This window comes from Centropristis striata, chromosome 5 (assembly GCF_030273125.1).
Source record: "Centropristis striata isolate RG_2023a ecotype Rhode Island chromosome 5, C.striata_1.0, whole genome shotgun sequence".
NCBI lineage: Eukaryota > Metazoa > Chordata > Actinopteri > Perciformes > Serranidae > Centropristis > Centropristis striata.
Window position 1 is genome coordinate 38,101,684 of NC_081521.1, and position 25,687 is coordinate 38,127,370.

Consider the following 25,687-nt stretch of genomic DNA (forward strand, 5'->3'; position numbering starts at 1 on the left):
CTAAAAGGAAAGGCATTAAACTCATTTTGGCCTAAAACACATCGGAATTCTGGTATAGTTAATTGAGGAGGATATCAAAAAACTTTTCAGGAAATTAATGTGGCTACAGCTGATCCTTGCTTGACTTAAAACATGCATGAATGGTGTAGCATGTTGATGATGTAGCATTGCAGTTTATTTAACATGCTTTATATTTCTTATAAAGATATGCTTTAAAATATCCAACACAGTGTTGGATAACATGCATTGCAGGGTAACTCAGCACAAAAATTACAAGTAAAGTGAATGCCTCTAGGTTGCTATTTGTAGATGTGTATCATAATTGCTTCTGTTTTAGAGCTCTGCCCAGTTTTCAGGAAACTTGATATAAAAATGTTCTGTAAAAAATGTCAAAACATAAACATATTCCTCCACACACATTTATTTCCACATCAACTGATTTTTTTGTTGATGTGTAAAAATGATTAAAAAACACAAACATCATGATCTCTGAAAAAACATTCTATTATGTTTCTACAAAAGGACAGGAAATCACTTCATACTCTGATATTACTACTAGCTTGTTTACTTTCAGCAAAACCTGAAAATCCACCAACTAAAATTAGCATCCAGATAAGAATGATTATCTAATAATATACCATAGTTATGTCACATACCACTCTTGTAAGTGTCAAAATGGTGACAGAATTAGCTTAACGTCATTAAAGCAGCCAATTTAATTATATTTATATAAACTTGTCACTTAAAAAATATATATATATATATGTTTTTTTACTTGCTGTTGATTTAGAAAAATAAATAAATGTAATAAAATCTGCAGAAACCTAGAATCAGTTAGAACATACATGTCTGTTAGCTGTTTTCTGGGGGGTTATTTGCTATGAGAACTACATTTAATACAACACATGACCACCAAAACTGTGCTAGTACATGAAAATCCTACTTTAAATTATGATTTTTTTTTTTTAAATATAATATTTTTATGGTAACTAGACAATGGTTTTAAAGGGATCCTCTTCCTTCTCAAAGCATGCATTATGTATCTCAAATACACTTTTATCTGTATTGTTTTGAATATTTTAATGAACACATGTATTGTGTTTCTTTAACCCGTCTCTGTGTTCTCAGGTGGGGAACTACAAACGTGCTGTCAAGAGATTTGATGACGGCCATCGGCTCTGCAATGACCTCATGGGCTGCCTGCAGGAACGTGCCAAGATAGAAAAAGCTTACGGTGATCAGCTAACTGCGTGGTCCAAGAGATGGAGACAGCTCATCGAGAAAGGTCAGCATGTCGAAAGGGGTCAATAAAATAAATACCTCAACAAACGAAAGCACTTTACACTGTTTTTCAGTTTGCTAGAGCTCTGGTTACACAGTTTAATGTTTGCTCTCTGGTAATATTTGGCTGTGTGCTATTGCACTAAATAATTGATATGGAATGAATAATTCTGTCCGACCCTCAGGCCCACAGTACGGCTCTGTGGAGAGAGCCTGGCTGGCTGTGATGACGGAGGCAGAGAAGGTGAGTGAGCTGCACCAAGAGGTGAAGAACGGGCTGGTGAATGATGACGTAGAGAAGGTGAAGAACTGGCAGAAGGAAGCCTATCACAAGCAAATGATCGGAGGCTTCAAAGAGGCCAAGGAGGCGGAGGAGGGCTTCAAGAAGGCTCAGAAACCGTGGGCCAAAAAGCTCAAGGAGGTGAGAGCGATATGAATCATCATCTTTTGTCTTTGGTGTAGCAGAGCAAGTTGTATCCATCGTATGAGCTGCTTTCTGGTTCTGTCTGGCTCACACTTTGTGCTTGTGATGTTGCACAAATGTATCGCACAAAGTAACACCAAGCTTTGCTGGTCTTTGAAGTTATTTTTAACCCTCTGAACCCCGAGCAGTTTCAGAGTGGCCTAATTTTTCACTGCAGTATATAACTCCTGCACCTCTATGCAAACCGCACAATCATAGCTAGAAGAAAGGAGAACTCAAGCATATCTTTTGTGATTTTGTGCACAGTTATAGCGCCATAAATCATAAAACGAAAAAAATACCAGTTGAATTTCGATTCACATTTATTTTACAATAATTGGAAAACAATTAAATCTAGTATGCTAGAGTTTTCTGTATTCATTTGTCACAAAATGTTACCTGATGTGCATCTAAGCCCTGAGTATAGACAAACACAGTGTGCTTGAGCTAATACCACACAAGCAATTATAATGATTCATGTCATTATTGAACACATCCATTAAACTCAAATTCATAGTGCTGGTGGAAAAAGTAAGTTAACCCTTAGGCTAATGACCCCAACAAAGGATAATTTGAGTTCAATGAAGGAAACAAGATTTGTGAGCAGATCAGATCACATTTTTCTAACTTTTCTATATCTTATCCAACTTATGAATCAACAATGTGTCAATGTTGTTTTTCCTGCTGCATTTTTAACTTAGCAAATCTCTGAAGCGAGAGCACAAATATTTTATCTAGAGGCCATTCCTGGACCTGGACATGGCTGCACCCATGGTGGTTTCACTGGCACATTTCCTGATTCACATCTCTGAGGGCTTCTGTTAAACACAACTCCTTTGCATGTGATATTTCAAGCAAAAACTAAGTCAGTCGCTAATTAATTGTCAGTGGACCAAGTCTTGATTGTTAGCCGAGGGAGAGACTTTGAAGATACTAACTTCACTGCCTAAAACCACAGATAAAGGACTGTATTCAAGGTTGAATTTCACCTCCTTTGTTTTGCTCTTTTGGGGGGCTGTTTGGGTTTGTTGCTTTGGGGCTGGAGCTTCTGGAGGTCCGACAAGGTTTTCTTGACTTTACATGTAAAACATGAATTCCTTACTTTTCCACTGACATTGAAAAACAAAAATAAAAGGCTCTGTTCCTCTATATATAGGCATAATAATATTTCTGCAGTGATCTAATATCAAGGTCTGGGCACGGTCATCCCTACAATGAAATGACTTAATGTGGCTTCCTTCCTTTTGTTCCATTGGTCAAATTAGATCACATACTGTATGTGAGATAGTGACTACGCCTGTGTTTGGACATACAGATGGAGGCAGCTAAGAAATCATACCACATGGCCTGCAAGGAGGAGAAGCTGGCTGCAGCCCGAGAGGCCAACGGCAAGACTGAGGCTTCTGTCACAGCAGACCAGCAGAAGAAACTCCACGAGAAAGTGGACAAATGCAAACAGGATGTGCAGAAGGTGAGGGCAAAGCTGGAAAAACAAGTGATGAGAGCAAAGAATCATCTTGTCCTATCTTGCTGACCCAGGCACTTTCTTTCTCATTTGAGCTTTATATTGGTGACCTATATTAGTTTTCAGTGTTTATTTTACAACATTGCCATGGTGCCACAATAAACCCTTTAAAGATGAGTTGTGCTACAAGCTCAAAGGGACATATAAATTTAGTTTGGGCATTTGGGATCAATTACAGAATATTAAGTTTCAAATAAGCCAGCAATTAAAATAGAGATGCTCATAAAAACTGTGGCAGTTTCTTTTCCACAGAGGCTTCAGTTATCCGTGTGCTTTCTGTTCTGTGTCTCAGGCTAAAGAAAAGTATGAGAAGTCTCTGGAGGAGCTGAATAAGTGCACCCCGCAGTACATGGAGTGCATGGAGCAGGTGTTTGACCAGTGCCAGCAGCATGAAGTCAAGAGGCTGACCTTCCTCAAGGAGGCCCTGCTGGACATCAAACGCCATCTTAACCTCACCGAGAACCAAAGGTTAGCCGGGCGGAAGGAGACTCTTTTATTGAGGTCACACAGAGCTGCTGGTTTAAGATCAGTGTTTTCTCTGACATGTAATCGAGTCAGTTACTGTATGATGGGTTTATTAACCCATTGAGGCCTGAAACGCCTGTAAAACCTCTGGGCGATTTGAAAATAAGCCCCTAAAACCTGAAGTTTTTCTGGAAGTTCAACAGAAGTGTCAACGCTTCTACTAAATAATAGATTTTTCAGCCTCTGTAGCAGATAGAAATGAAATTCAGTAAGTATTTGAGAGCTTATACAAATACTACAAAACGACGTATCCACTTTTCAGGCTTCAATGGGTTAACAGCAGTGTTTAAATTTCCAGTTATTGGCTATTCTGCATCTGCATGAGCTTTTAAGAAAAAATCATGATGCATCTAAGATATTTTCTCAGCCTTTCATACTGTAACTTTACTCTTCATCAGTGGTAAAAAAAATAATCAAATAAAATAGAAAAAGTTTTCAGATCCCTTACTTAAGTAAAAGTACTAATATTACACCGTGACATCACTCCACTACAAGTAAAAAAGCATTGGCATCAAAATGTACTTAAAAAAATCAAAGTACTTATTATGCAGAATGGCCCCACTCAGATTGTTTCATATATTCTGAATATATTATTGGATTATTATTATTATTGATACATTTATGTCAGCAGTGTTTTCATTTTCACAAGGTAGGGCTAATTTTAACTACCTAATATACTGTTAAAAAAGTCTAATCACTTTAAATTTATTATATTTTTCATGTTAAATCTTGACCTGAAAAGTAACTAAAGCTGTCGGCTATATGTAGTGGAGTAAAAAGTACAAAAATTGCTTCTAAATTGTAGTGTAGTAGAAGTAGAAAGTTACATAAAATGGAAGTACCTCAAAATTGTACTTAAGTACAGTACTTGAATAAATGTACTTAACCACTGCTTTTAATCAGAAATAATCACAGTGCAAACACATTGCATAATAGATTAGGTTGATTTGTTGTGTCACATTCAGCACAGTTCACTTCAAATTGATTAATCCCAACACATTTCTCAACCAGGCATGCATTTCTCATTAGCCTTCAGACTCACAGCACTAATGAATTGATTATTCCGTCAATGACGTATCTGCCAAAGGGAATTTTGTTCAGAGTGAATGCTTGTCATATTCTGGGCTGTTTTTAACCTCGGTGTGACAACAACAACCAAACCTTCCTTTGGTTGCTGTGGATGATTCAAGCCCCTTGTTGTGTAGTTCATCCTGACTGATGTCAGCATTTACATTGTAAATGTTTGTATCACTTCAACCAATTCACACCTCTCTTGACTTCACCTACACTGCAAAAAAGCCAACTTGTATTTTTTGGCCTAAAACAGTGATTTAAGTTGGTAAAACTTGTAAATATAAATTATTGACATTTAGGGCAATAATGTAAGTTAGCACAACAAAGGAAGCCAGTTGTCTGCTCAAAAACAAGTTTGTGAGTTGTTGTTACTTATATCTTTAAGTTGGGGTTCACAACAAGGGATAATAGTTCTGATAACTCTTATTTCTTTGTTGTGAAATCAGGTTATTAGCGAAAGCTAGCGGCTAACTGATGCTAGCGGCTAACTGATGCTAGCGACGCTGCTTGTTACAGCTACAAGAGTAGCCATTAGCATATCAATGCTAACTCAAAATTGTGGTCACAACATTAGCTGACATTCATAGCGGCGTTACAATCGTGCCAGAGAAATTCAGAGTTGAGCAAAAACTCAAAAACAAAACTCAAAATATTTAGTTTAATTGTCCAACTTAAAATTTTATCGGTTTGTTGCCTTGAAATTTTGAGTTCACCCAACTTTTCTTTTTTTGCAGTGTATTTTGCCCTAAATGGCTGATTTTGGAGGAAGAAAACATGCAATTGCTTAGTTTTAAGAGAAGTTGCTTTTGTGGGTGTCCAAAACAAGCAACATAGAATAATATTATTCTAGATTTCTAGATTATATACTACTACTACTACTACTACTACTACTACTACTACATTAGCCTACTGTCTGTATTTTTCAAAAGTGTTATTTATCACTGAATCCACTACTCTTTCTTCCTAAACCATCAGATAATGTTTTGGCAAAAATCTGCATGTATTTATCTGCAAAAATAAGCAAATAAAAGGGATACCAAGTTTATATGTAGGCTATAATATAAACATTTTTATCACTTTTTATTTTGAAACTGCAAGTTTTCTCAGATATGATTACCAATTTACACATACAAGAAGACAAATTCGGCATATAAGACATTTTCTATAAATAAGTGTTATTTTCCACAACTTGTATGACTCATGTATAAAGGCCCACAGAAAATTAAAGCACACATTAAACATTCAGAAACTGGATTGTTTAGTTTCATAAGCGAAAAGAATTATCACAAAACTAAATCGATAGTTAAAGCATGTGTATATTTTTTTGATTGATGATCAAGTGCAAGTAATGCCAAGTCAATATTGTATTGGCTTGAATTTAATTCAGTTAGAAAATAGTGAAACAGGCTTACATTTCCTTCCTTCCAGGACACTGAATAAAACTCCAGAGAGGCATTTGCTCCACTGCCAGACAGTACAGTATATTATCTACTTGTAAAAAAACAAAATCTGGTTATGAAAATTAGATTTACTGTTTGCAAAAATGCATCCATTTATGGTTCAGCTTTAGCAAAAAAAGAAAAAATCAGGATCATGCTGTGCTCTTTCTTTGTGCCTAATTTTTTTTACCAGAAACTGTATGTACCGGTAGATAGATATTTTCTTTCTACATTAATATATGGAATAAGCAGTTTGTTTTGGCCAAAACTACAAGGTGAATGCACCCTTTTTAATCTATAACACATTGTAGAGATTTGGGGAAACTGTGGCAACATCATTTCCGTGTAAAGGATTATTAGGATTATTTGGGGCAAATTCCTCAGCTGTTGAGGGCTTCAGCACAAAACTCTGGGAGACACTTCACTGTTGTCATGACCCAGTGTTGGATCTCGCTCAAGCCAGAATTTGAACTACATTGTGGGCTTTGGTGCCAAGTTGGCAGCACCCCCGGGTCTCTTCTGGCACTTTCATTGTCACCATTTGTTCCATTTTCCTCTCCTCAGCTATGGCGCAATATACAGAGAACTGGAGCGCACGATCCTGGCTGCAAACACACAAGAGGACCTGAAGTGGTTCAGCAACAACCACGGCCCTGGGATGCATATGAACTGGCCTGCCTTTGAGGTAAAACATCCAAACTTTACTCACTAATGTTACAAGCCTGTCCCCTTTTTTAACTACTCGTCTTTATTCATCTTTCATGTGTTTCATTTCACTCTCATCTCCAGGAATACAACCCAGACCAGGCCAGTGCTCCTCCAAAGAAGAAGAAACCAGACGGAGCCCCACCCACTCCGAGCACTGACCATGTGGCTCCACCTGGTGACCGCAGCAGGTTAGTCATCTATTGTTTGTAATCACATTGAAGAACGCTGTATTTGATCATTGAATTATATTTTGTGGCAAATGTCATCATTAAATTGTATGAAGTGACTTAGATTTCTTTTAGAAACATTCCAATTCTTTAAGGATGAGACTTGTGATGCTAGTATTGTGTTTTTGCCAACAAATCTCATGAAAATACCTTTTTTTCACTGCCTTTAAAAGGCTAAATAATTTCAAAAAGCAGATGGGAGCAGTAGTCTTTAGTTAATATTACTCAAACTGGAGTAAATATTGTGTTTGATAGGTATTTTCAGCTGTAAATTTCACATATTAAGCCTGGAGGGAAAAAAACATTGGTGGAAAAGTATTCAAATTGAGTAAAAGTATTAAGTACACTGCAGAATTACTCCACTACAAATAAAGGTCCTGCATTCAAAATTACTTAAAGTATAAAAGTTCCAGCATCAAAATGTACTTACAAGTAAAAGTACTCATTATGCAGAATGGACCTCATGGGCTCATGGGCTCATTTTAACTACTTAATATACTGTTTTTTTTATCAACATGCGTAATCATTTTAAATTGATCATATTTTTTCATGGTAAATCTTGACCTGAAAAGTCACTAAAGCTGTCTGCTAAATGTAATGGAGTCCAATACAATACAGTACAATATTTGCCTCAAAATGTGGTGGAGTAGAAGTATAAAGTTACATACCAAATGTGGAAATACTCAAAGTACTTCAAAATTGTACTTAAAACAGTACTTAAGTAAATGTACTTAGTTACATTCCACCACTGCAACAAAAAAAAAACATTAACATCTGTCTTACAGTCGACATTCATTCCTGGGACAAAAGACTCTTCAGTGGTCATTTGTTCGGTCCTTTTCCGACACGTTGCAGTGACTGAAAATATTAAATTATGTCTTATATATTTTTCAGTGTTATTGAGTTCTTCTTATGCGTTTCTAATCGTTTTTATCAGTTTTGACCTTTTCATGGGATTTTTCGACAATTAGGAATACTTTACCTTAACCCATAAGAACCCACGGTGACACGGGTGTCACAAACATTTTTAATGTTCTAGTAATGTTCATGTATGTATTCTCAAGTACATAAATGTGTTTTTCAGTGTTCTACAGCCACAGTAGCTTGTTGAGAAGCCATCAAATGAGGCAATGTTATTTATATTCATTTATTATTGATTTATTATTATTTTGTTACTTAAAACAAATCTGAAATGGAATTTGTAGTCTAACAGCACTATTCATGTCACAATTTTTATATATGTTGTGGAAATGCAAAGAAAAAGGCAAATTTGTGTTTAGTCAAGTCAAACTTTATTTATAGAGCAGATTTAAAACAACCGGGGTTGACCAAAGTGCTGTACAGATATCACAGTAAGCAGAAAAGGTGTCTTGTTTATTCATTAAAAAAAAAGAAAAATAATACACAAACTGCATAAACGCCCAATGTAACATATATGTCAGATCAAAGATCTTTAACATTTTTTTTTAAACATCATAAATGTGTCCTATGTGGTCCACTTGGTCTGTTGTATATCCCCCATCATTTTCCTTTAGGGATTACTGGGTCTGGGTTCTTATGGGTTAAAATCATAAAATCTCATCTTGCACGTTTCTATATCCTCCAGTGTGAGCAGCTACGAAAAAAACCAAGCTTACTCGACCGAGTGGTCCGACGATGAGCAGCCTGCTACGTACTCCGGCAATGAAAACGGTGGAAACGGGAATTCTTTCGAAGATGATTCCAGCACTGGGAAAGGGGTCCGCGTCCGCGCTCTCTATGATTATGAAGGCCAGGAACAGGATGAGCTCACCTTCAAAGCAGGTAATTATCAGTGATCAGATTACACAGCATATCTAATTGTGTCTATCATCATACATTTATGTTTAATTAATAATGTATGACCTTATTAATGTACAGAAAGGGCCTGGAACACGGCAGGCAGGATATCTTTTATGATAAGATGACTGAGCTGTGGCATCACACCAGCTCTGACCTGGTTTCTATTCTAAAACTTCCTTCCTCTATAGAAAATAGCAGTGATTAGTCAATAATAGCCACATGGAAAACAAATTACAGTCACTTGCCGCCAATTAGCACAAGCTCTTTATAGGAAATGGTGTGGAAAAAGTGCTTTAAAGCCACTGTGACATGACTAACAAATTAAAGACAAGCTTTGCACAGAAAAACTACTACTCTAGAAGCAGCAGCTGTGCATTCCTGTATTTTTAAACACACAATTTGACATGAGGTGTTTTTAAATTATCTTAGGCATGTTGGGCAATGACTTAAGGCTCTTTATAGACGTCTTATACTTGTATGCTGTTTTAAAAAAACAAAGATGCTCTGTGTATTTTTCTTGCAAACAAATAAAGTTTTTTTATTTCCTCTCGTTGTACTCACTAAAACTGATGTGTATTTTAACAAACAAATTCACTACATCTTCAGAATACGTTTGCTAAGCCGATTTCAATATAGATAAGAATTGTTTGCATCCATTTTTACTTGCAATCAGTCTTCTTCATGGCATTTTATCGACACACTGCTGCTTTTTCCTGTGAAATAGTGCAAAACTATTGGTTGGAATTGTATCCCACATGTGCTTGTTGCTGTATGTGTGTGTGTAAAAAATACACTGAAACAACAAAATAGTTGTTTTATGTGGAATTATTTGTCAAATGACTTCATAGAATGTATATAATATGTAAATCATATTACATATACAGTTATATCTACATGTATAATATGTCACTCAATGCCCTTTAGGGAGTCTTTATGCTTAGCTAATGGGCTGTTGAAAGTATTTAAATACTTAATACTTAAATACACAAAAGTTATATTAACCGTCACATCTAACCCTTCTATAAGGCTGGTACTAGAGGTTAAAAATACAAATAGTTTAATATGCATATCATGTGGAGACACATTTTTTTTTTCAATATCCATGACACTTTTAGCCACTTGGAAAAGTGTTGTATCTTTAATTTTTCAATATTTTCTTTTATAATTTATGTCATTTTAACTGTGTTATACTGCACAAACGGTATGTTTTAGTTGTTCACACTTCTAGCCATGATTGTGCTGATTCCATAGAGGTGTAGGACTTTTATATTGCAGTGAAATACAAGGCCACAGTGAGTAAAATGTGTAAAAAAAAAAAAAAAAAGAATAAAGCTTGGGGTTCAGAGGGTTAAGTGAATAGCTTAAATCTGAAAAATCCAAATAAACTTAAATAATGCTTTTGTAATCTTTTCAAATGTTACTGGGAATTGAGGGAATGTTGACTCTTTCTACAATACTGCCTGTGATAGGATAAAAGTAGTCAGGCGGCTTAGGACCAGATTTAAGAATAAAGGGGACACGCCGGACAAAAGCACCAAATTTCTTCCACATGCTCTCTATCACCATAGGTTTAAATTTTTGGTAGGAGCCACTTCATCAAGATTGTGGATCGGAGATGGCACCCATATAAAGTCTATGAGAACCAATATATCTTAAAAGGTCAATCTTGGTGTCAAAATATGCATTTTCTGGGTAAAGGAATCATTTAAAGCTATTGAGAATATCACTAGAGATCTGACATGAGATTAAAGCGTTCCCTTGATTTTTTTTAAAAAAAATTTTGGTGTACATTACAGCTAATCCGCACTCTCCCGTGAACATTCATTTTCAGCTCAGTATTCCTTGCTGCAGCACTTGAAGACCTACCAGTCTGGGTGAAAATGAACATATCTATTTGATCAAATAATTATCTAGTGATATTCTCAACAGCTTTAAATGATTCCTTGACACAGAAAATGTATATTTTGACACCAAGATTGACCTTCTAATTGGCTTGGAAGATATAGAGTTTCTCATAGACTTTATATGGCTGCCATCTCCAATCCTACCAAAAATTGAAACCTATGGTGATAGAGAGCATGTGGAAGAAATTTGGTGCCTTTTGTCCGGCGTGTCCCCTTTATTTGGCTAAGCTGCCTGACTAAAAATAAAGAATGGAACAATATTTATAGTTATTTTAATTTTGGCATCTTGTTGCACTTCATGCTGATTAAGGAGTGGTGTCTCCTTTACAGGTGACGAGCTGACCAAGACTGAGGACGAAGACGAGCAAGGCTGGTGTAGAGGTCGTTTGGACAACGGCCGAGAGGGACTGTACCCGGCCAATTATGTCGAGCCAATCTAGTCACGTTACTGGACAAGGACACGCCATTGGAGGCAGCTTGAACTGTCCCGTCCAATTGCACCGCACATAGCCAGAGACTTAAGAGCAACACATCCCTTGCCCAACAGATGCGCCAAGCAGTCTTGCCTAAATAAACACTTAGTAACCTAAAAAGACAATATATCAGTATAATATATTTTATCCAGCATTTGTGGTGGGTGGACTTACACATTTAAAAACAGGAGCAGCCGTTATTCCAGTATATACACACTCAACTATAACATCAAGACAGTGCAGGAACACATTGCTTCTCTGTGTAGCTGTATTTAACGTATAATGCAGCTTATTTAAACTTGCAGTACACTGCAGTCTGGTTTCTTGTGAAAATGGGAAGATAATATAATCAGTTAAACCCATTCGACAAAGACGAGCTTCTCTAACCTGCATTGTGTATATACGGTGTGATGCCATTTTTGTGTAGCATTTTTAATGCTGTGTGTGGTCAGTCGTCATTCTTACATCTGGAATGCTGTGTAGTGTTAAAAGTACCACAAACAGTATCCTCTATTTTTTTTCTTGTTTTCCTTTCTTTTGTTTGTTTGTTTGTTTTTCTTCTGTGATTTCGTCCAACCTCTTCTCCAGTGTGTGCAGTGCTATGTGTTTTTAACTGTTTCTGAACTTGCATAGCAGCATGTGCTATGCAAAAACTTGCATTCCCTGAATCCTGCAGCCTCGTTTAGGCTACAACTTGATGCAACACTTCAACTACAAATGCAGAGTTCACTTCTTAGCATCACATTCTTTTGGACATGCTTCTGTCTTCATGAACGGAAGCTTGTTGACGGACTGATTTTATGTTTGTTTGTTTCGTTTTTGACATATTTCTTTTCTTAGCATCACAAACCTGTTGACAATATCATCTTCATGCAATCCAAGGAAAGGATATACAGTTTCTGCAGAAGCTTTCATTCTTGGTTCAGTAATTCAAGTCTCATTTTAACCCACTACTGCTAACAGGAAACACAAGTGATACATTCCCTCAGAGCAAAGTCGGATCAAGTCATCTTCTGGAGGTTGCCACTGCAGTATAAGAGGTGGGTTCTGAACAAAGCCTCTGTTTGGGCACTTTTCTTCCAGAGCGAGGGGCCAATGGAGGCATGCCAGTGCGTTACTGTGCTACAGACAGTTGTCTGAAGATCGAAGCCTCTTCAACGAGACATGAATGTACTAGTGTTTGGGCTTAAAGGTGGGCATGTTGTCTAAACATGGTTGTCTGGCGTCATTTAAAGCCCTACCTAGCAAAAAGCACTAGTTATGTGGCCCGTTCCCCTGCTGAGCCAAAGAATGACCCAATACCATCAACTATCTGTTTTCTCTCCACGCAATAACTTCACATATCACACATAAAACAGCTTCAGTGGGGATCAACTTGTAGCTGCCTCCCAGTCCACCCAAACTTCATTTGTCTACCGCGCAATGACACAGGGAATATATTTAAAGGGGTAATTTGCAAAAATAGATAAATCTCAGTTTCATTTTTTTATTTTTATGTGTGTAAGCCAGGGAATATCTGTGAAATAGGTGTTGGGTTGTTCTGATATTTAAAAAAATAATTTTCATTAGTCATGATTTTAAATTGTCTATTCAGAGGATTATCAGTCAAAATGGTGTTGCTTTATTTATTTTAAAAACCATCTGTTTTTGCAAATTAACTCCTCATTTATCACCAGTACTGTGCTGCATGTAAGATGACTCTTACACAGTGCATTACATGGTTATTTAAAAAAAAACAAAAAAACTTATAAGCTCTATATAAATTATATTATAGCAGGAATTGCATTTATCAAGATTCTTGCTAAGAGTTGCACCTAAATCTTTGATTAGACGGGAGAGATGCGTTTTATAACATAGCTGTCCTGAAGTTTTAAAATTTCACTGGACCAACAGCAGTCAGATGTGTTTAGCTCTGTGTCTGGAACAGGATTTGACAGGTTTGGGTCTTACACATGAGGAGAAACACATCACCAGCTCACAAGTTGTGTCTTAGAGTAAAGCTGTCCAGCATAGCAAAAAGGACTCCTGTCATTAAACTGTTCCACTTCCTCAATGCACACACACACACACACACACACACACACATGCACACATGCACACACACACATGCACACACATGCATTTAACACACAGTATACACAAAACATGCAAATTCAAACACATAATTCCACATTACCAGGTTAATATTTTGGGGGAAAACATCTTCATCATCCAGTGTGTATGAGTTGTGTAAATGTAACAGAAAAAAAATGTTTAAAAAAAATGCAAGTGATTGACTATTAAGACAAAATGTAGTGTTATACATGTAAATGTGATTCATTAAAATAACAGCAATGGAAAACATATTAAGTAATAGGTACCATATCGTATGAATTTCATTGCAATGGAATTGTCAGTGTATCATAAAAGCGTGACGTTATCCCACGCTGTCAGATTTGTATATGATGATGTAATTTAAAGATTATATTCTATTGTAACTGTACAACTGTGTTGAGTTGAAAATGAGACCTAACCATGTTGAGGCAGTAAAAAGGTGTACATGTAAATGCTTTTTTATGTTGATGATCTCTTCCTTATGCACACAGGGGACAGCAGCTCATGTTGTGGAAACCCTATATTAGCGGTCTAGAAGATGTATGTTCATAGTTAGTGATGTACTTTTATCTCCTAACTGGTGTAGTGCCTGTTCATCTTGATGTAACAAGAAGTTCATTTAAATATGCATAAAGATGATTATGATCACAGATAATAATGACGATAGTGATGAAAAACCTGACTCAAATTTGTTGTGATGGTGTCAATATTGCGATATTGGTTTGAAAGGGGAAACAAGTTTGTTGAAGAAAAAAAAATGTTAGTGTCTGTGTGTGTTTTTTGCATGGACTGGAAGTGATTTAGTGTATTATTCCTTGTTTTTGCTTCTAAAGAAGACAACATTTTGTAATATATTGCTTTATTGTGAATATAATCCCAAAGATAGAAATGTAAAAAGGATTATCCATCAAGGCAGGTTTAAATAAAATATCACTTACTTTGGCATTGCTCTGCAACTTCTAAATATTCTGACACGTGAATAGGAAAAGCAGGAAGAGACAGTTAATTTCATTTAATTTAAAGGAATAGTTTGACATTTTGAGAAAAAAGAGTTTGTTTCTTGCCAAGAGTTAGATGTTTGTACGTTAAACTGGAACTGGAGACGGCAGCTGGTTAGCTTAGCTTAGCTTAGCACAAAGACTGGAAACAAGGGGAAACAGCTAGCATGCCTAACTCCGTTAAAAGTTATCAAAACCCACCTATCAGCACCTCTAAAGCTCACTACAGCAACACAACACGGTATAACATGATAAATATTGAGTTTTAGAGGTGCTCATAGGCCAGGCTAGCTGTTTCAAGTTTTTATGCTAAGCTAAGATAGCCAACTTCTGCGGCTCAACCTCTATGTACTGTACAGTTATGCGAATGGTATCAATTTCCTCATGTAAATGTAAGCAAGAAAGCAATTATGCATAATTTATTTTGTTTCCATAGTTAGAAGAAGAAACCAGACATCACACCATAAACTTAATTTTAAAAAAAAGAGTGCTAAAGACAAGAAAGGTACAAATAAAATAAAATCCGTTATTAAGAATAATAAAGTAGAGTTATATTATGATAGGCAGGAGTGCATAGTTCAGTAGGCAGTCTTTACATTTGAAATTAAACACAAAGTATGAATGAAGGAGCCTCAGAGTTCATGTTCCTCCTACTGTATGTCCAGCATATCTTTGGTTCATCCTCAGCTCATTTTCTCCAGATCAGCCGGTCCGCTTCATCATACAGGGTTGACAAACTGGTAGACCAGTCTGCGTGAAACATCAGGCTTACGAATAATGCCTTTCTTGTAGTACTGGCGTATCGAGCGGCTCAGTTTGTCATAGTTCATGGCCGGCCGGTTCTTCCTGATGCCCCATAGCCTGGCTACGAGAGCAGAGTCTTCTATTTTGAAAATCCCTTTGAAAAGAAGAAAGAAAATCAATTAGGTTTGGATCCTGGTGAACAAAAGAGTCTACATTTGGGGAAATATGCTTTTTTATTTACACATTGTTTAATCAATACAAAAAGTGTAGAAAAAGTTGTCATTAAGTAGCCATTTGCTACTGTTTTCAGTGAGTTCAATGTGAATAGTTTGGCAGCACCTTGTGGTAGTTTCGTGCTAAGACAAGTGCACAGTTTCACCTGAACTCGCACTTCAAGAACATCTTTTTGAAGGCATTAATAATTATTGTGCTGAAATAGTGGCCTGTGGAAGACGCCATGAGGACAAAGTCTTCAACCCCTGCGTGTTGTGGTTATTTTGTTTGTTTATTCTTAGTTTTGTTTCATGGATTCATTTTTTCCCTTTCCTAATTTGAACCTTTTGTGAAGGCCTGAATATTTCTGGAAGTGTGCTCAGCTTGGACTGAACCATCGTGAATCATCAAATAGTGAGTAGCAAACTAACTAACTAACCAAAAGATAGCAAGTTGTTATGTCTTGAGTTATGACATTTGTGTGGGCAGGTAATTTGAACCAGTTTAGAGTCCACAGTAGCCTACAAATCCATGCTCATACAACGGGTTATGTGCCCAACTAACTCTTGGCCAAGGGCAGTGGCTTGCATGGAGGAGAAAGATAGAGTGATATAACGTTTTAATTAATGTACTTTAGAGGTGCTGGTGGGCATATTTTTTATGAGACAGCTCCTCAAAAAACTACCATATACACCTCTGCAGCTTATGACCCATTTGAAGTTCATTGCCTGGCTGTGCCCTTTAATAGCCAGAGTAATTTTGAGGGAAGCTAAGGCAAAAGTGAGGATATGGAGTATAAAGAACGACAAGGTCCACTTGGGGCAGGTGTGTCATACAAATACAGGACTTCGTCACATCTTACATCGTGTTTTTGGTACTTTTGAACTAATTCACATCTGGCAGTAGTTATTCTAGCCAAACTATCTTTTCCTAAGCCTATTTAGTTTTGTTTCCTAAACTTAACTAGGTTGTTTTGTTGCATAAACCTAACCTAACTGCGACTACATGTTTAAAACTGCGATCGTTACAGTTTGGTATGTGTTAATCTAAAATTTAAGAAATGCGCTTGTATCAGAGGGTATAAACAAACTAAATATGTGGTTGTAGGTTTAGAGGACTCATTTTTTTAACCTTTGGACAGAGCCAGTCAAGCTGTTCCTCCTATTCCAGTCTTTATGCTAAGCTAAAGCTAACCAACTTCTACATGTAGCTTTATATTTAGCATACAGACATGAGAGTAGTATCGATTTTCTCAACAGACAGATTTCTGAAATGTTATACTATTCTTATAAATAACTTTACTCTCCCTATTAATCGATGGTTCATAACACTGTCGTATCACCTTACCTTTCTCTTTGTTGACCCAGCGGATGCAGCGGCTGTAGTTATGAGGCTTTAAGAGGAGCTCTCGGAGGAACTGCCAAAGGTGGATGGGCTGGCTGGGGTAGCTGCGTATCATTTCGGACCAGGAATCATCATCAGCTGCTGAAGTAAGGGAGATTTTTTAAGAAACCAGATGTCAACTCAACCTGTTTTACATTAGTAATTGAAACAGAGGAACCATTATTATAGTTTGTTTTAAACAAGAATTTTTTTTTTCATATATATCTTTATTGGGTTGTCAGGACATAATACATATTCAATCAGAAAAGGTACAATTCACCCATTTTCCCCCTTTTAGAACAACCCCCCGCCCCCCGAACCAGAGAGTTACATTCACCTAAAATAAGCAAAAACCAATAAATAGTAATGATAATGAGAAAATACAACTCTCTCCCCCTCAAAGAAAAACAGGAGGGGTGAACAGTCGCCAAATAAACAATAATAAAAAACAAAAAATAAAAATAAACAAGAATTTACCAGATTTGCTGTCTTCTGGTGGGCAGCGCTCCTTCATTGCTGCAGCTAAAGGAACAGACAAAAAAACAATCATTGACTGTTTACACCACAAAGAATATGTAAAGGCAAGTCCTAAATTTGCATTTAGTCACATTGCATTTGCCTCACAATCAGCTGTTCCTTATTTGCATAATTGCTGATTTGGTATAGGTTAATTTCCCTGTGTTCCTGTTGTTCTTACCAGATCTCCAAATGTCCAGATGAGCATACAGCACGTCTCCAAACTGTGAGGAGCGTTGTCTGAAGTCTGCTTCTGTCATGGAGCACAGATCTCTCCCACTCATGTCCTGAAACATTGTGCTGACCTGGGGCAGCCTGTGTAGGTGTTCGGTCCACAACAGCCACTTCTGAACATGCACACGGCTCCAGTCCAACGGGTCTAAAGTGGAGAACAAAGTGAGCCAAGGCTTTTTATTTTTTCATTTAAGATTCCAACATGTAACAATTCATTTTACTCTGGGATCCAGAGTTTGACCCTAAACAAGGGACTAAAAATCAGGAAATCTCCACTTCTGCACTGCAAAAAAAGAAAAGTTGGGTGAACTCAAAATTTCAAGGCATCAAACTTCGATAAAATTTTAAGTTGGACAATTAAACTAAATATTTTAAGTTTTGTTTTTGAGTTTGCTCAACTCTGAATTTCTCTGGCACGATTGTAATGCCGCTATGAATGTCAGCTAATGTTGTGACCACAATTTTGAGTTAGCATTGATACGCTAATGGCTACTCTTGTAGCTGTAACAAGCAGCGCCGCTAGCATCAGTTAACCGCTAGCATCAGTTAGCCGCTAGCTTTCGCTAATGACCAGATTTCACAACAAAGAAATAAGAGTTAGCAGAACTATTGTCCCTTGTTTTGAACCCCAACTTAAAGATATACGTAACAACTCACAAACTTGTTTTTGAGCAGACAACTGGCTTCCTTTGTTGTGCTAACTTACATTATTGCCCTAAATGTCAGTAATTTATATTTCCAAGTTTTACCAACTTAAATCACTGTTTTAGGCCAAAAAATACAAGTTGGCTTTTTTGCAGTGTGTTGTTTTGATTTTGATCATTCGTTTTTAAATTTGTCATATGAGTCTCCCTAATACGGTCGTTGGAGTGACTGTTTAAAAATATTTTTGGAATCAGTGCCGCAGAAAATAAAGATACAAGAAAAAGAAGAAAGTTTGACCAAAATTAATTTAAAAACTTGAGTAAATCAATCATCAAAATGAAACAAAGGTTAAATCATATGTAGTTAAATTAGATGTTTGAAGATAAATTAACCAAACCAGAACACAAAAACACAAACTAAAACTGCCGTTTAAAGATTAAAATGAATGGTTTTAGTTGTCAGAGTCAGTTTACTACTTAGCCTGAGGCAGAGCTGTAAATATTGACAGGGCTGCAGTCATACTGGGGTCGGTTAGGCGGGGGAGGAAATGTGTTGATCAGAGAATGGGCTCTTTCAGGTGATTAAGATTTCCAGTTACGCCTGTGTTCAAAGAAGAATGAATTTGCTATATACGTATGGGTGGGTCTGAAAATGTCTGTCATGATGTTCATTCTCTCTGTTAAAATGATCAGTGACAATCACTGACAAATAGTTAATTTTCTGCCATAATTATGCAATAATGTTAACACTAAATTGCTGGCTTACGCTTCCAAATGATATGCAATTTTAAATTATGAGTGACCAAAATTGTTTTTCCTACTGTGAGTTATTTAAGAAGCATAAAGTATCAAAAGCTAATAATCGACATGCACTGTTTGATTTTAATATTCAAGATAAAGACTCGGTTCACAGAAAGAAAATCATCTGTCAACAGAGAAGTTTACACAAGGTGGGCCGGGCTTGATGCTCACCAGCAGTGTCACAACAAACAAATGATGGCTGTTGACGGTTTATTTTATTAGATCACAACTCCTGCCAACACTTTGTGCAGCAGGTTTGTCTGTTCAACCCTCTTTGTTGTTAATAAGAAGAAGACGTTTACTTTATTAATCCCACAATGGGGAAATTCAACCTCTGCATGTAACCCATCCTTTTTTACACACAAGTGTAACACACCATGCAAGGAGCAGTGGGCAGCACATTACTGCGCCCGGGGAGCTGTGCACGGGTGCTAGGTGCCTTGCTCAAGGGCACTTCAGTCCTAGACCTGTCAGTACCGGGATTCTAACCGACGACTCTCCAGTTACAAGCCTGATTCCTAACCTGTAGGTAATGGCGGTCTGATAATGACACAATTACATTTCATTTTTGCATCTATTTTGGTCATTTTTGCATCTATTTTTTGGTTGTTTGGTAATTTTTACATGTATTTTTGGTCAATTTGTGTCTAATTTGATAATTTTGTGTCATCTTTGGTCATTTTTGCATCTATTTTTGGCTGTTTTTGATCTTATAATGAAGCGTAGAAGAAGTTAGCTTCTTGTTCTTGTGTCATTTTTCCAACCTGTGTTATGATGACGGGGTTGTGTTCACTCCACGCTCATTTAAATTTGCTGCAATTTTTGTTCAACGCAGCTCAAATATTATCACATTTTCCCAACTGATCTGCTTTCTGCCTCTGATCCTGAGCCTGTCATCATCCTCCACCTTTAATATGCCTATAAAAACTCTTATTGCATTTTGTTTTTTTTGAAGGTGTGGGCGATTGGGGGTGCGTCAACCCAGTTGGGACATAGAAGGGGGTGCACGGCTAAAAAAGTTTGGGAGCTCTAGGCATTAATCAGTTGTATTCTGTCCTACCTGGTGCAATGTTGAGCAGTTTGCAGGCTGTGTCGACATCCTTCAGCACTTCTCCCACCACCATGGTCTGGACCTGCTCCAGACAGCGCTCCTCCACCTGACCCTCCATCGCGGAGGGGGGTGCCTGGGGTTGACTGGGCTTGGCTGGGCTCAGCTCTGGAGTCCTGGAGGGAGGAGCAGCGGGAGCCGTGGCCTCCGTCATCCTCAGCACCCAGGGGTTCTCCTCTATGGCTAATCTGTCATAGCAGGGGAGGTAGACCCCCGACCAGCTGAGCTCCGGCAGCCCCAACAAGCTGCGGGGAGGTTTGATGTCCTCCACCTCGTCCTGCCAGGCTGTCCTGGTGTCAGTGTGCGGGTGGCTGATGTAGAGAGGCGAGTATGCAGTGCAGCCCGTGTGTTCGAAACCTGGACTCCCCATGCTCATGTTTGTTTAGCGCTGGAAGAAGAAAAGCACTGTTTTCATAAAATGTTGTCAGTGTAATAACAGATTGACACCCACCCTGACATTTCAAACAGTGACAGTGAAACAGTGTCATTGATGCTACCATACCCAAATGCTCAATATTTAAACAGCTGCAATCCTAAAGTAAACCTGACATTTGTTCCATGGTATTTACTTTGCTGGGACTTACTTTGAAATAAGGAATCTGTCATTCCAGCTTTGCAAACTGGAGCCATTGTGACTGTTAAGTTCATTAAAGCCATTGTTTGTCTTTCAATGCATTCTAACGTATAAAATATTTTTAATCTAATGGAATTCATGCAGATTCTCTTGTGAATCGATAATATCCAGGTCAAACAGGTTCAGCCCGTGTATTATTCTGACCAATATCAGAAAGCAATCTACTCCACCTTTAAACACAGATAAAGGAAGACTACAAGTATATGTGTGTGTTAGTTTTTCTGATTGCAAAATGCCCAAAAAACCAATTGCCTTTTTGAAATATGAGGTCACCAGGACATATCGCAAGTTAACTGCAAAATAAAAGCTTGATAGAATAGAGCATAAAGGGTGGGACAGCTATAATATGTGGATAAAGGATAAGTAGCTGGAGCGTATTTACGATGGTATGAGTAAGAGAACAGCTCACCAGGCTGGGAGTGGCGCTGTATGCCTGTATTAGATTTGACAAAATGATACAACTGTTTCAATTCCCAGTGAAAGACTTATGTATGTATTTTATACATAATGCTTTTTTATCAGTTTTGCCTTCTTCCATTCACTGTTACTCTCAAAAATGCATTACAAAGGTGGATGAAAGAGATAAGACATTATCAAGTATCCACAGTATCAGACTCTGTTCACTAAACACATTATGCTGAATATAATACACAAGCTACCTTTTGGTAAACATTGACTGTGAAGTACTGACAAGTGGATTGATCAGGTGACTGGTCCTCAGTCCAAAACAATGGCACATGGAGCAAGGTGTTGTGATAAAGCATTTGTTAAAAGCTGGTCTGCAGTTGGAGTTTTATTAACAAAATAGAGCTATACATAACAGATAACTGATAAATCTATTTAAGTATGTTTACAGGACAAAAGTGGATGGCAGTAATGGCATCAATAGCTGTTATTTATCGCATATGGCCATGTTTTTTGCCCAAATTTACCACCATTTTTTTGTCTACATGCAGAGATCAATTGTGTATAATGTGGCAAGAGTACTACTACCAACACAGGATTCAATTTAACAAATAGAAAATAGAGGAATACTTGAAAGAAACACTTCTGTTTCGGTGTGAACAAAGTGTCTGAACACATTTACTATTATTTCCTCGCCTGCAGGCATTAGCAGTTGAAATGTTTAGCGGCGGGAAAAACTCACTCTTCTAGATTTTCCTTTTCTCTCTGGGACAAATGTCTTTGTGTGTGTGTGTGTGTGTGTGTGTGTGTGTGTTCCAATGAAAGCAGCACACTCATGAAAACAAGTCTATTATTTGTCAACTTCTATTCTGAGCATTAATACCTGGTTAGATAGCAGCCGGACTGATACGAGAAGCATTTAGTCGATATGAAAAGCTTGGGTCATTCATGGCCGCCAGCATTCCACTGTTCTTTGGACAAAAGGTGATTAACAACACACCTTTATGAACTGTTTGGAGACTGTAAAGCAAAATGTCTACATGTGGTGTGTCTGAATGAGCCTATGTCTTTTCTGTTCTATTGTGCTCAAGGACACGTTTTCTCTCCTCCTGCTCATTCTGGCCATGAAGGCCAACTGCCCACTTGTGATCGATGTTTTACTGATTTTATTGTTATGGTTATGGTATTGACATCAACCTGCCAAAGGGACTAAAGATCGAAATTAGCTGTTGGCTATAATCTTGCATATTCACATGTATATGTTCATTAATATGTATTGTCCCTGTTTTAAATAAATAAACTCAAACTCAATGTGCATTTGTTTCAGGTTGAATGGAGGCAATGAGAAAGAGTGCATATTATATTTCTTATTTATACACACAATTTTGCCTTTATTTTCATCCACAGTATTGATTCTCTATATCAGCTCGATGTGCTTTTTTCTTTTACAAAATCAGATTATTGCCATTTTTTTCCAATTGTAAATATGTACATTTTTAAGAAAATAACTGCGGGGAAAAAAACATGCAGTTAGTATAAATAGTCAGTGGTGAACTCTGTTCACTACAGTTGATATTGTATGCATCCTGATTTGAAATATAACACTTTAAATGATACTTGACATGTTTACATTAGACAAGACATCATTATAAAGAAAGCAAATTAAATCTTATAATAACTTTTAGTTAGAGCACTGGTAAAACAACCGAGTTAAAATTACTGTAAAAAGAAATAGTGGGAGCAGAAATATATTATATATTATGATATTATACATTACAGATATAACAGCAGTAGCACAAACTGCAGTGTACATAATAGTGCAGTTGTAATAATAAAAGTAATACTTAAAGTAACTGCAGTAACAGTTAGTGGTGGAAAGTAAGTGTGGCTCTTGTATTTTTATTTTATTATGTAGTTTTGAAGTCACTATAGTTACTGTAATTGCTAATTACCATAATTACTGTTTACTTTGACGATTAATGTGAGATCTTACAAAAAAAATAAATATGAGCCAATATTCTAGATGAAACAACCCAACTAGATAAAATAGTGAAAATTGTATCTACTGTGACCAGCTACAGCATCAGTGTATCAAGTATCAATAGACATAATAAGTATGTATTTTGAGCTTAATAATAACTTTGAAATCAGGACTTTTATTTTTAAATAGGTATTTTGTATTTTGGTCATTTGTTAACTTTAACAATGACTTTTCCATTAAAGTCACCGGTATGACAGGTTGACAGTGAGCCATCAAGCACAACACAGACCCTGAAATAAGTTAAATAGAAATCATTATTTATACCTGTGCTTTTATATTTGTGACATGTCAAAATGCCTTAGAATACACCAAACTCAACAATAAAATACATACTCAAACACATATTATTTGCATATGATACAATAAAATGACCATAACATTAAATGATAACTGCTAGATTCATTCATGACTGTTCCCACTTTAAAAACTGTCATGATATATTTGAAGTGCATCTTTATCCGTGAACAGAAAAAGACGTCTGTATTATAAGTAAAATAAGTATTTTGGATCTTATTGAGAACTGCTTTCTTACCTTGTCAGTGTTGAATTCAGTAGTTTCCAGCGCTGAGGCCTCTTCTCAGCTCTTCTCCTGAACAGTTCCTCTGTCTTAGTCTGGACTAAAGTCAAGATCCTGTGGAGACTGTATGTAGTTTGCCCTCAGGTGAGGATATGCAGTATGTAATACTTGTCTCCTATCCAGCACTCACAGCTGGATGGCTTGTGTCCACGCCAGCTCTCGAGACACGTTGTTTGACTGCTGTTCCAAGCAGCAAGAGTTTGACTTATTTGGGACACGGTGCCTTCGTGACATATCAATTCTGAAAGACAGGGTGTGTCCCAATGAGGGAGGTAGCTCCAAGTGCCTACTTAATAATGACTTGGGGCAGTATTGCAGCATTCGCATGGAGAGTTCCTTCAGTAAACAAACCCGGTCCTAACAGCCTGGGGGGACGCTGAGAGGACACCCAGAGAGTTTTTACAAGCATTTCAATAAGACAGTTTTTTTACAGATAATATCCACACTTTGTGAACATAAAACTTTTGAAACTAAATGTATCTAAACTGGTCCAAGAAGGTAATTGTGTCAATGTTTACTATTCTGTGTGAGAGGGGGGGGATAATTTGTGACTATTTTGGGATAAATTTACAGTTGAGTCCCAATTTTTAAAACAAAGGAGCTTTTAAATTCACAACAGAAAAAGTGAAATCCCACTTTTATGACGTGTTACACTCGGCTAACACTCACTGTCACTGTTAGATGATTAGCACACTGTTTGCATGTAGTAGCTTTCCATTGCAGTTGAGCTTAAGGAAGAGGAAAGTGAATTTCCATGGTTAGAAAATTGTTCTGGACATGTTTACTGATCAGTCAACACTGGAGACTGACATATAAAGGCTAACTTTTTGCCATAATGTGTCCAGATTAACTGATATAATGTCTTACTGTGTTGGTAATGTGTCTTTTTATAGACTTGATCTTGGCTTGAACTCATACGACACCAGGAAGGCTGGCTATGTAAGGACTCATGGGATCTAGAGCTCAACATCCATGAAATATCAATTAATCATCCACAGGGAAATATTGAAGTTGTTTCGAAAGGTCGAAAACTATTATCGGGAAAAGTTGAATAACTGGTACACAGAGCGAGTACAGGAGAGGGAAAGAGAAAGTGAGAGTGAGTAAATGTTTGCTTAAACTAAACAGTAGTGTTTGTGCGGTCGTGTTGAAATATTCTAAAGAGGTGCTGCATGTGTATCCACCCACATAAATCATCCTGACAGGCCTTAGCAGAATTACAGCTTTAGCAACCTGCTCACAACATACCCTGCTGCTGCTTAACTTATTGAAGCTTTTTAGTCAGCTTGCTCCTCAGTCATCCAGCAGCTAATCTTATATTTACTGTGCTAACTTCAACTGTTTCTTGGACTTGCTGACACATTTAACATGTGCATATGTCGAGTGAGTGTTGCTCCCTCAGGCTGCTCGACAGAGCCGTTGGCAGACATAAGTGACCCTAATAGATGGAGAGGCAGCAAAGAGGGGCCGCATGCTGCTTTTGACCAGTAAACCTCCAGGCTAACATGTAATCTGACACATCTGCAGCCTGTGATCTGTCTTTTTTTAGGTTTTCAATGAAAACTGTTGTCATCCCTCTCATAAATTTAAAGTTTTTAGAGCCCACACTAAAACTAAGAAATTTGACCATGTCACTTATTTTCAACTTGCAGCAAACAGTGTCTGTGTTCATGTATGTGTGGTGCTTTACTGTTTGGTTGAAACTTGGCTCGATTGAAAAATGAGCAGGTACCATGAGTCAATAATGCATTTAAGGTATGGAAATGAAGGGGGAGGCAGACTGGGTTCATTACAGGGAAATGTTTACTGGAAGACCTCTGTTTGACCTCTTATGTACTTATTTTTATTTTATTGT

The 25,687-nt window shown here is 37.3% G+C and overlaps 2 protein-coding genes across 4 annotated transcripts in view; one reads left to right on the plus strand and one right to left on the minus strand.

The window, feature by feature from the left end:
• The window catches only part of LOC131971221 (protein kinase C and casein kinase substrate in neurons protein 1-like), a 45,966-nt gene extending 31,487 nt beyond the window's left edge, over positions 1–14,479 (plus strand). For all 3 annotated transcript variants that reach the window (XM_059332547.1, XM_059332548.1, XM_059332549.1), the window contains 8 exons: positions 1,129–1,285; positions 1,467–1,702; positions 3,060–3,215; positions 3,562–3,737; positions 6,872–6,992; positions 7,097–7,203; positions 8,849–9,045; positions 11,298–14,479. In XM_059332547.1, the coding sequence (XP_059188530.1) occupies positions 1,129–1,285; positions 1,467–1,702; positions 3,060–3,215; positions 3,562–3,737; positions 6,872–6,992; positions 7,097–7,203; positions 8,849–9,045; positions 11,298–11,407 (1,260 nt within the window). In that variant the 3' untranslated portion in view covers positions 11,408–14,479. The remainder of the gene's footprint in view (positions 1–1,128; positions 1,286–1,466; positions 1,703–3,059; positions 3,216–3,561; positions 3,738–6,871; positions 6,993–7,096; positions 7,204–8,848; positions 9,046–11,297) is intronic.
• Positions 14,480–14,846: 367 nt separating this feature from the next.
• LOC131971929 (SAM pointed domain-containing Ets transcription factor-like) lies at positions 14,847–20,590 on the minus strand. The gene is made up of 5 exons (XM_059333608.1): positions 20,128–20,590; positions 17,570–17,767; positions 17,350–17,394; positions 16,837–16,974; positions 14,847–15,430 (listed from the first exon to the last, which is right to left on the minus strand). The coding sequence occupies exons 1-5, from the start codon at positions 20,549–20,551 to the stop codon at positions 15,252–15,254; spliced, it is 984 nt and encodes a 327-aa protein (XP_059189591.1). The 5' UTR covers positions 20,552–20,590; the 3' UTR covers positions 14,847–15,251.
• Between the last annotated feature and the right edge of the window lie 5,097 nt (positions 20,591–25,687).

What these genes read in the sequence shown, in the direction of transcription:
- LOC131971929 (XM_059333608.1), bottom strand. Translation starts at nt 20,551, where the DNA reads ATGAGCATGGGGAGTCCAGGTTTCGAACACACGGGCTGCACTGCATAC. An exon ending in TCTGGACATTTGGAGATCTG is followed by an intron (nt 17,395 to 17,569) that starts GTAAGAACAACA and finishes CTGTTCCTTTAG; the next exon opens with CTGCAGCAATGAAGGAGCGC. An exon ending in ACCAGAAGACAGCAAATCTG is followed by an intron (nt 16,975 to 17,349) that starts GTAAATTCTTGT and finishes CCCTTACTTCAG; the next exon opens with CAGCTGATGATGATTCCTGG.